Consider the following 11893-nt stretch of genomic DNA (forward strand, 5'->3'; position numbering starts at 1 on the left):
TGTGTGTGTGTGTGTGTGTGTGTGTGTGTGTGTGTGTGTGTGTGTCTGCGTGCGTGAGGAGATATGTGATGAAACACCAAGGCATTGAGATCCAGCTGTCTCAGCAGAGGCTTTTCCACTTAACTGTGTGCCCTTGTGTAAACGGCAATGTCAATTTCTGCACTCTGACTGAAGGGGAGAGACCGGTTTGAGAAAACAGCCAGTGGCCACGTCTACACTTGGGCCCTCCATACATTGTGTGCACAGTTATAAATTGAGTAGAACACACACAACGTGTAAAGCCCACACCCTAAAACCATCAAAGTACCCAACCCACAAGGCTGTAAGCCATGAAAACACTAAAAACATTTTAACTCTACTTAGGCAAAACTGCAGCTGATCATAACCCAGTGACACTAATTTTCCTATTCCGAGCCTCCATCAGGATGCAACACGTTGGCACAATTACGAGCTTTCAATATGTCACAGCCCGCATGGCAGAAGCTTATGATTATTCTCAACCATAATAAACATCCAATTTGAGAAGAGTGTAACAACAAGATTGTCTGGCTCCACCATAGCACTTAAAGAGCAGGACAGGCCAAATGCAAAAGTAAGACACGTTGAGATCCTCACAGCGAGCGTTTGAGGTGAGGTGTTGGACAGTGTGCGTCAACCAGAGTGCTGTCATTACAGGGGAAGGGAAGGAATGAGCTCATAGACATTAACGGCTGTGGGTTCGACTGGGGGAACGCAAAGGGGAAGAGAGAAACCGATGGAAAAGATGAAAAGGCAGAGAAAATAACACACGAGACAAGCCACCGCTAGATGAAAGGATGGTGGGATAGAGGGTTTTAGGTTGATGGAGGAGAGGAATTAAAAAGGAGTAAGTGTACTGTCTTTGATGGGTGCTGGGACCTAAATTGACCTGTCTTGAGACGGCATATTTTATTGTGAACATGTGGAGACAGATTTGTGACAGCAATGATACAGCGTTAGTGATAGTGCCTAAGTTCACTGCTTCCTTGGAGCAGCTCTGCCAACAGCTTGGCTCACAGTGACAATAGACAGCCGGCTCCAACGTATTTAGAGTCTCAAGTTCCCCAAAAGTGTCCCACTGACTCATACCTTTTACATGGTAGAATATCTATGCTGCTGAAAATAAAGAGACTTGAAGAAGATGGAAAAATAGTATTCAATGTGGATCTGGAGCTTTTTTAAAGATTATTTTATGGGCATTTCAGCCTTAATGATAAGACAGCTCAGACATGAAAGGGGGGAGAGAGGGGGAAGACATGCAAGAAACTGTCACAGGTCAGACTCAAAACATGGGCCTTTTGTGTCCAGGAAATAAACTCGTTATATGTGCGCCTGCTCTACCAACTGAGCTAACCGGCCACAATTTTCAATTATTTAAATGTATCATTTCCAGACGGGACCAGGGGTAATGATTGTATGTGCTTGTAAATGTCAGGTATCATTTGACAGGCAGTAATAAGAAGCAATAATATATATATACTGTATCAGTTTTCTGAACTCAACATGGATTTAGCGGTAGTCAGCAGCAGAGGAAATACGGCCTAGTGCTGGGGCTGTTTTATTTTACAGATAAAGGGGCAAAAGTACAACAGAATCAGGCAAACGTTTTTTAAAGGAGTGCCACTTGACTGGCCACTTCCTTCTAATCTAATTCTCCATTCTGTCATTGAAAAGCTATTTTTATAAGAGGCCACAGGAAGTCTGGGAGTGGACGAGAACCATGTACACATACAGTACACACAGGGCTGAGAAAGTGCAATCACTACAACCTGTGAATGAAAAAGATGTAGCACATGGGGCTTCTGTGACAGTTCACTCCTTTACAGAAAGTTATAGAAGTGGGATATAGCCTCTAACTTAAAGTATTAGAGGTGACAATGAAAGAGGAGGTCTATTGTGGTGTTTATTATTTGTTTTATGAATGCTTTTAAGTCCTCTCATCACAAACTGTCTCTGTTGGCCAGGGGAATTCCTGGCAGAGTGATTTTTGAGACTACAGGACTGAATCACATTGCCAGGGATTTCCAATGGCTGACATGAAGAAATCCAGCTCTTTCTCAAAGACACACACTAATTTGCTAACTCCCACACAGTCACATCCATGGTTTTAATTTGCATACGCAAACACACACATCCCGCTCTGTGTCACGAACAGGTGCTTGCACAACCAGGCTGTGCGGCAGCAGGACTTAACCCACATGTGAACAGTGAATGTCTGCCATGTTCACAGTGGTTAAGTTCTGCCGCCACAGGGCTGCAGCCGGCAAGGGGAGAGTAAAGGTCAGGGAGGGGCTGGATCATCAAACAACCGCTTTTAAACCAACTTCACATTAACACCATGCAGACTTCAGACAAATCCAAAATATGAAACTCTTAAGATATAAAGGGTGTTTGATCTACCTGTCTTCATGAGCATTAATGAAAAGACCTTCCTCAAATCAATGCATGAAATAAACATAAACAGCATATTTCCCTCATGTTTTAATGTTAATGTTGTAACTCCTAATGTTCACATAACAGTAGTGGTTAGTAACCATTATACATTTTCTGGAAATGTACCTTTTCTGGAAAGTTAAAATTGTGTACTAAATTTGGATGGAGACTTGACTCAGTGCCAGTTAACATATGAAAATTGAATGAAAAGTTAAAACTGTGTCTAGAAATGCACTTTCTCTTTTTATCTGTCAATAAAGAGGGAAGGAAAACGTGCTGCTGCTCATTTTCTAAATTGACTCTCTTTTTATTGGCCCAACAAAGTCAGACTCCCACTTAATCGCCTCTGCCGTGACAGCATGTGCGATTGAGTGTGTATGACAACTCACTATTGTGTTGTAAAAGCCTAAGGCCAATGCACCGTGGTCAAGAAGGGTGTATGGGGGCAGGTATCACTATCCATAAGCTTCTGGTAATAACTGGTAATCTGTTGAATTAGCCGAAATTGTGCAGCTTCAGTGTGTCAGTGTTTGCTAAATGTCAGCTGTCTCATTAGTGTCGAAGACTGCTCCTGTTCCTGTAGGGCAAGCAACGTCTGTGTCTGTGTGTGTCTGTGTGTCTGTGTGTGTGTGTGTGTGTGTGTGTGTGTGTGTGTGTGTGTGTGTGTGTGTGTGTGTGTGTGTGTGTGTGTGTGTGTGTGTGTGTGTGTGTGTGTGTGTGTGTGTGTGTGTGTGGTCCCTGTCACCCCCCTCCCCCTTCCCCTGCTGGGTCGGTTCCTGTGCCTGCTGTGCTGATAATCAGTGTGACGTTGGCTGGCTCAGTTCAGCAGGAACAGGAGACTGGTCTCCTTTCTACCCACAGTCCCCAAAGTAGACACGGTACACACACACACAGCTTATTTTAATTATTTAAAATAATAATTTAATATTTTATTTTAAGTCCACTATAATAACTGTAGCTATCGTCTCAAAGTACGGGTGTGTATGTGCATGTTTAAATAAATGTATTTTGAAATGACTGACAAATATTAAATATTTTTCTTTATGTTAGTCTTTGTCTCACTGAATTCCTAGTTGCAACATGTTTCTTTAAAAGATGTACACTCTCACATTTTTTAATGAAACACTTTACTTGGATTAATGCCTGACCTCTTATTGCATATGCAGACTATTAAAATTTTAAATTTTCATGAAACCATAAAACCTACTTTAATTAAAGAAAATCAATGTGAAAATGACCAAAACTAATAAACTTTGAAATCCATAGCTTGCTTGTACTAAAATATATCTAATGAGGTCTGCTGCGACATTGGCTTCAGTGTTTTCTGTGTGTTGCTCTTATCTTTTTTTGATGTTTCAAAACCAAAATGACTTTGTATTTTCTGTTTAAATGTCTGTTGTTGGTACCATGTTTGTAAAAAACTTGATACAAGAGGGAACATTTTCTTCATAAATGCAATCACTTTTTAAACCAAAATCTATTGAAAAAAAAAATATATATATAGATGGTGGCTGATTGATAATGTGTGCATTGAATTTGATTAAAATTAAATGTCTTTGAAAAAGCAGTTCATGTGTCTTGTGTTTTTTTTTTTAAGTATGCCTACAATTATGGACTAAATGTAACATGAGAAACCTAACATATACAGTATATATTTAACCCAATACCTTTCTCTATCTCCCCTTTTACTTCTTCTCTTGTTTCATGGAAATTGAATGCTGGTTGTCATTTTAAACAAAGATTACACCAAATTTCACTGACAGACGGTGCCTCCACACAGCTTTTTGTCTCTGGCTGGAATAAAAGTCTGCTCGCTCTCATTGCACCTTACTGCCTACTCCTGACCAAATAATGATATGATAAAAATCTATTTTCCCGTTGTGTTACTTCAGTTTGATCACAGTACCATCATTAACTGTTTACATCTTGTGAACCCTGCACAGTCTGAGACTTTTACCACACATTTGCATAGCTGAAAATATTTTAGAGATGACTACGGGGGGGGGGGGGGGGGAAGGAAAAGAAAAATAACAGACAATTAAGTTTCATGGTGTTACTGAAAAAAGTAAAACCTATTCTAGTGAGGTGCTAGCTTAGAAAAAAAGAAAGAGAAAGAATCAGGACACACATCTACATTCAAATTACAAAAATAATTCAGAAAATGCAAATCTATATCTAGAAATATAATGCTTCGGTTCAACAAGGTCAAAATGAAGAATGCTGAATTAATTCCAAATCTTACAATGTTGTTCTATTTTTTCATTTATAACTTATTTTTTATACTGTGCATTATTTTTTCAAATAGTGACCTAAGTTGAAATGAATGCATACGGGCTATGAGTGTGTGAGTGTCCCTGTTGTCACCATGGTCACTTTCGTCTTTGAAATCTGTATCTTGTGGTCAGGAAATGTTAATAAACATTTGCATAACTACTCATAATGAACCCTGTCAGACATTTCCTTTAAAGAGAACCTATAAGAGATATAAAAAAGTTTCTATTGTTCCTTTTATCGCCATCTTTTACCTGTACTATAACATTAAGCAACTGCAGTTGTCAACGTGGTGTAGGCCTACATTGGAGTGTATTAACCATAAAATGAGAGTCAAACTGACGTTCCCATTCATATCAGCAGAAGATGGTTAGAGTGGCGTATGTGTGCATGTGAACCGTACAGTGACCGTTGTACCTTCTGCATAAACCGACTTGTAGAAAAATGCAAACTCTCTGAGGAGAGGTTCTGCAACAAATGAGTGGAGAAGTACAAAGCATGAAGAGGCGTCTTTTGTGCACTGTGTCCGTTGCCTTGCCACTGGAGAGGAATTGAGGATTGCTGGATTTAATTGCTTCATATTTCTATTGGTAAGTCATCAAATTATCAAGTTAGTGAGTGTGACACACTTTACATCACTGACGTGTGGTCTCATCATATCAACTAACAACAATCATACATTTTCTCTTAAACTAGTCAAATGACCACGGCAAGATCAATGTCCATTCTACTCTCATTCTATTTCTAGGGTAGCCTATTAACTCTCTGGAGTCATTCAGTTCATTTTTGTTGTGTACCTTATTTAAACTGCCAATAACCCACACGCATTGAAGAACAAAAGTCTGACTCCTCATTTTGTCAATTTAACTAACTATAAAGCTGCCAGCAACCTGAAATTTATGAAAAATGACAAAGGCGCCCATAGAAATGACCAAGTCTTGAGTCATAATCACTTAAAATATTATCAGGCCCATAGATCAGTTGCAGGTTATAAAACATATTGTTTTACTATTTAGACACACAAATACAGCAGAAATAAAACTATAATACAATATATTTACACGTTATCCCAAATCAACAACAACAACAAAATGTATCCTTAAATCTTAATACTACTATTGGCTGCTATTTTAATAATGTATTAATTTGTTTACAGACATGCGTCAGATACTGTGTGAAAACTATGTTACTGGTTACCATAGGTGATAGTCCGCTGTGGTTAAACTGCTATCATAACCATGGATGTATTAAGATTATAACAGATTTGAGGAAAAAATAGTGACACGATATCTATCAGGATGTTTGTCCTTGCTGGGGTGGTTACTAGAGCAACAGTGACACATGGCCGTCATCACCCTCAGCCAGCTGCGTCAGAGGAGGAGACGGCGGTTCAACTGGCGACTTCCTGTATGAGAAAGCAGCGCGAGGTAGATGTAAAAGTCACCCTTTTATCACTCGTGTTCTTCTTCTCTCTTCCATTCATACAATTCTTTACCCGCCTTCTAAAACATTTATTGCTCTATTGTTTTTCTTCTTTATCTGAGTGTTTGTCTTTCTGTCTCGCTCAGTACACCTCACACCACAAATGTCTTCTATTCCCTCCTTCTTTACACCCACGCACTTACACTCCCTCACCTGCCGCACCTTGCTCAGGTTGGCCAATAGGCTTCCGAGGTGGGAGTTACTATGGCAACATAACAGGTAAACAGAGGTGGAGATAAGAAGCCAGGACAATAATACATCCATGGCCAGAAAGATGCATTTGTGCGCGTGTGTCTGTGTGTGTGTGTGTGTGTGTGTGTGTGTGTGTGTGTTGAATTTGAGCTATAGATTACATTTATTTTTACCCAAAATACGCTGTTTGCACTATGCAGCCTGAGAGGCAAACAAGTCTGCAAACTGCACATTAAGCTAATTCTTGTGAGCATAGGGTAATAACTGAAGGTGGTTCAGACAAATACATCCACATTTTTACCAGCACTTCTCTTCTGCTGTGTGGAATATGGTGGCTGGACATTATGAGGACCATTTTCAAAGACTTCAGTTAAAAAACAACAACCTGAAACAACAAAAAATGAGCAGAACAGGATTTTGAAAAGAGAGGAGGGCACGTCCCCACCTATCCCCTGGGGAAATTATGCCCTTGCATACACACTTTTAAATTGATATATATATATGCAAATGTAAACAAATCTATCCACTGTGTATTTCCATTCTTTTTCCAGCCCTACTCACAGATCAACCCCACCCTGCAGCTGTGAAGCAGGTCAACTCTCCCTCTGTCTTCTCCTTCTTCTTTCACCCTCCCTGTCTGACTTTTTGGTTCTCTCACCATAAAAAAAGTTCCCAATCTGGGCGGGAGAAGACATAATTGCCATTATGACTGCTGTGGCCCTGCACATCACACAGTGTAGTGATTGTTCCGCAGAGGAGGAGGGGGAAACACTGTCTGCTCTGTGCAGACGCCACACAATATTATCATAGCGTGACTATAACTCTCTCTCTCTCTCTCACTCACTCACTCGCACACACTTTTTTTTTTCAGTCCTCTCAGTAGTTCTGTAATCTTTCCATTAAGCACAGAGCAAACATACGTTTCTATAGGGTTAAGAATCCATAAACCACTGCATTTTAAATTAATCTTTTAACTGTCAAGCCCTGGGTAAACACACTCAGAGTAACCGCCAATAGGAAATGATAAACTGGACTGAATGGAAAAGCAGTTTGCACCAAGACAGAAACGCCCAATTTGTGTGTGTGTGTGAGTGTGTGAGTGAGAGAGAGAGAGGGCTGAGGTTTTGGGAAAGTTGACCTTATCCCAGTTCCAATTCGACTTCTCCATCTCGGTTTCCAAAAAAAGAAAAGGTCACCATTCCAACTAAAAAAAGACACTCTGACACTTTAAACTCTAGAAAAAAAAGTGAATATTTTATATACACTTTTGACACAAAAACTACCCACATTTCCATCCCAAAGTCTGCAAATATAATTGGCTCGTGAGTGTAACAGTGAGTGTGTGTAAAGGATATGGGAGCAGCGATTGGCCAGAAGAAATATTCACTCCCACAATGGCAGTCTGATGTATTGTGATGGGAAAGGGCTTTAACATTGTTACTAGATTATGCGGTTGATTCTACTGAAAAAAGCCAAAAGGGGAAGGAGCTGAGATTCCCACCGACTGAGTAAGCACTAACCACACATGCAGAAGTTGTGATGCTCTTCTGAGCCCCTCAGGGGATTAGAAAGGAGGATCTCGCTAGACATCATTTCATGTCTGAAGCAGCATTCGCCTCTCAGTGGATTGTCGTTGAGCAAGTTTGCCACCATTTGTACGTGAATGAGATGCTAACGACTTTGTTTGTCTTTACACTTTGACAAACTCAAAGTGCACTGAAGAATACAGTGCTGAGTTTTGTTTGTTTAATAATAATGATAATTCTAAAAGTAATAATGTACGCTTTATTAGTCCCACAAGGGGAAATTACAATTTACATTCTGTTTTTATGACACACAGGCCTGAATTACACACACATGCTCAGTACCTATACATGCACTAATGGAGAGATGTCAGACTGAGGGGGCTGCCCATGGAAAGGCGCCCTGAGCAGGCAATTAAGAAGAGCAATTTCCTAAAGGTTGGAAACTGAAGATGGGAGTTCACAGAAGGTCTCGCAATTACAAAACAAAAAAGGTTATCAAATTGAAGGCATTTAAAATAGATAAATACACTCAGTATCCACTTTATGCGTTCTGGCATGAAGTATACTTTTATTACACCTATAATGTTGTTTTTGTTGACAGTGTCAGAGGTGTTTAATGTGTGTAAATGATATGTTTTAGCATTGAGGCCATAGATCGTGGTGGCGTTATATTTAGAGATGTTTCTAATATTATGCTCCCTAATATGTAAATAAAACAATCTTTAACTATGGCCTAAATAATAAAATATAGGTGGTTTGACATCATCAAAAGCTGAACATTATAATAAAAAGGTAGACGTGATGGTAGAGCATTTAAATTGCATTAGATTGGTTAAGTGTAGCAAACAAAGTGGCCACTTTCTGCATTTCAGATCTTTCAAATGCAACTGAGGAGCTGCAAACCTTAATATTCAAAATATTAATTATTCCTCATAGATCAGCAACAATGTTGTATGTGCTCTGTAATCCATTTTTTTCCTTTTATAAACCAAAGATGACAAACACAGCCATGTGAAATTAAAGTGTCACATGATGGAACCATTGTGGCCTTCTCAAACACTACTGCACAAAGACTTTTTGTAATGGGAAGACATTGTTAATTTTTTGTTTTATTAAGTTATACAGGCACTTCTTCCATCCTGTAACAGTGACAAGAAGGTAGATACTGAGAAGTAACACGGTAATATACAAGTGATGTGTCATGCCACAACTAAACTTAAATATAAATCAAAACTCTTAAATAACATTCCTCATGAGTGTGTGTATCACACACAAACACACACACACACACACACACACACACACACACACGGCTAAAACCAGTCTCTTTGGTACATGCAATAGCATGCTACCCATGCTACCTATTTCAGCTATCTGAATAGAAAGGGAAAAACTGTACTTGTTTTAACAAGTAAACATTTTCATTGAAAGCATTAAGACAGGAAACCCGCATCACTACCTCCCAGGAAATAAGGTTTTCAATTGTAGCATTGTATGTAATGCTACTTCTTATAGTTGTCAATCCTTAAACATGTATTTTTAGCATAAATGTTCAAAAGATCAAACTGTTATCTACAATGCAATTAGTCCAACAACGGAAGGTCCAAGGGATCAAAGCTGGTTTCTAACAGAGCATTGAAGGGGGCAACTATTTAATCTGTTTTCTTGCCAGCAGTCAGCTTGTCGGCATGGAGAGCGAAGGTCTCGGCCACAATCAGAGGGAAGACTAAAGAGGCATCTGCATACACCTGGGAACAAAGAACGGAGCAGTGTACCACTTTTCTGTAAGGTTAGAATCGTGGTGTGTTACACACTTCCTACACTAAACTGATTTCAGTCCCTACCTTATATATTTATGTTTTGTTGCTTTGATGCCACGCTGCACCCTTGGATCAAAAACTGTGTAGACACTGCCACCTTGAGGCCAAAGGTGTTAGAAACATAATTTCAGAGTCCAATTCTGATGTGTTATAAAATTATTTTCAAACACATTTTCCATAATAAATGTTATTCAAATGCCAATTATGTCTCTTATTTTTTTAAATGGAGATATAATTTAGATCTATAGATCCACATCAATACCGTGGCCAGTATTATAGATGCTATGCCTGTTTTTAAAGTGTGTTATATGAACACCTACTGGCATATAACCTAATGTCAGGAGCAAATCTGTTCAGTAAGATGTTTTTCAAATCTGGCACACTGGCATAATGCTGACTCAGTGTCACAGCATGTTTGATGAGATTAGATGAGATTTTTTTTTTTAACTTAAACATCAACAGGTGTGTCAGGATGCTTTGACACCTGGGCTGGAGGACATTTCGTTGCATAGTCCGGTTCATGTGGGGTGATGTGAAAGCTCATTTTGAACTCTGGTGTGAACAAAAAAAAAAAACTCTGGGCCGCTTGAAAACGGGGGTCTTGGTTCGCTTCCAAGTGCACTAGAGTACAGTTCCCATTAGGTCCGAACCAAATATAGGAAGTGAACCAAACAACATCATTTACTAGCCTGCAATTTAAATGAATTCAACCCTGCAAAAGTACTTCTATACGATTTACCAAATGATAACTTTCAAATCCATAACTTATGGCCATACATCGTCCGTCGTTTGTGAAAAAACGTTTAAAAAAAACATAAAACCCATAAATTTGGTGTTTGCTCCATTATTTCTGAGAGAGAAGAAGGAACAACTTCTAAGAAAAGAGTACCTGAGGATATAATTGTAATAAATGAAACATAATGTTGACATTAGTCTTGGTCAAGGCTAATATTGGTGGTATAAATACCAGTACCTTCACAGGTGTGGCATCTGTTTTTATCTTGCCCCAGGATATAGCTTCATCAGGTCTGGCCCCAGAATCAGACCCATCGAACTCCTGACCCGTGTTCACAAACACTGCATGCTCAGCTCCATTCCTCTGAAAGGAGACAGAAGAGAGGAACTGGTTTTGCATGTTGATGTTGAATTAGGGTTTGAGGAGGTTTGCTTTGCTGTGGAATTTGACAGTGGCTGAACTGTGACAGGTAGGTAGCATCCATCTTTAATCAAGGATTACTATCCACGTGTTAATCTAGAGTGGACAACAATATTTTTCTTAACTTTGTCATAGATTTGCACAATTCCACTCAAACTGTTCATGGCCAACAGTAGTGGAGGAAGTATTCAGATCATTTACTAATTTACTAGCCCCATTACTGCTATATATACTGTAACTACTCCATTACAAGTAAAAGTCCTGCATTGGAGCCACTTGTTGGGTAGTTTAATCTATAAAAATGCATCCTATTTTATAAGCTCACGATGTAATTTACATGTAAAATCTTAAATGTGGAAAGTTACTTGTAACTAGAGCTGGTAAATCAATGTAGTAGAGTAAAATATCTCCCTCTGAATTGTAGTGGAATAGAAATACAAAGGCGCATGAAATGGAAATACTCAAATAAAAAGGACCTCAAAATTGCACAGTTACATTCTGAAACTGATTTCAACTTATGTGCAGAATTGTTTGTAAAAGTTGATGTGAAGTCATGTATGAGTACTAAAGTAAGAAATATACATGTTATGTGGAAATAAACATGAAGTTAGTTACCATAAGATTAGCATTGCATATGTGGTGTTTGACCAGCCCTCCTCCCAGGATGATCATTCCTGTCCTTTTGGCAAACACCGCCTGGCTGTTCAACCTGCGAATATCTGAAATAGAGTCCACATTCCTGACATGACCAACAGACGACACTGAGACAGCTACGGTGATCCTGTTCTCTAGCATACTAGTAATGTTGCTTTTACCTTCCACTATGTCCAAAACTAGGCCTGGGTTCTTAAAAGAGTGGAAGTAGAGCATGTCACCCAGAGAGCCATCTGTCAGAGCAGGACTGAACACTGGAATGTTATTCTGAAACAGAATATAATACAGCATATTTAATGACTATGTATAGACAAAAACACATTATACAGAGTTAGTAAGGC

At 39.2% G+C, this 11893-nt stretch overlaps 1 protein-coding gene across 1 annotated transcript in view; it reads right to left on the reverse strand.

The window, feature by feature from the left end:
• Window positions 1-8797: 8797 nt before the first annotated feature.
• dhps (deoxyhypusine synthase) overlaps window positions 8798-11893 on the reverse strand; it is a 6961-nt gene continuing 3865 nt past the window's right edge. Inside the window, exons 7-10 of the mRNA XM_032538448.1 lie at window positions 11714-11819; window positions 11514-11617; window positions 10716-10841; window positions 8798-9670 (exon numbers count right to left, since the gene is read on the reverse strand). Of these exons, the coding sequence (XP_032394339.1) occupies window positions 9575-9670; window positions 10716-10841; window positions 11514-11617; window positions 11714-11819 (432 nt within the window). The 3' untranslated portion in view covers window positions 8798-9574. The remainder of the gene's footprint in view (window positions 9671-10715; window positions 10842-11513; window positions 11618-11713; window positions 11820-11893) is intronic.

The sequence above is a fragment of the Etheostoma spectabile genome, chromosome 15, assembly GCF_008692095.1.
Source record: "Etheostoma spectabile isolate EspeVRDwgs_2016 chromosome 15, UIUC_Espe_1.0, whole genome shotgun sequence".
NCBI classification, from domain to species: Eukaryota; Metazoa; Chordata; class Actinopteri; order Perciformes; family Percidae; genus Etheostoma; species Etheostoma spectabile.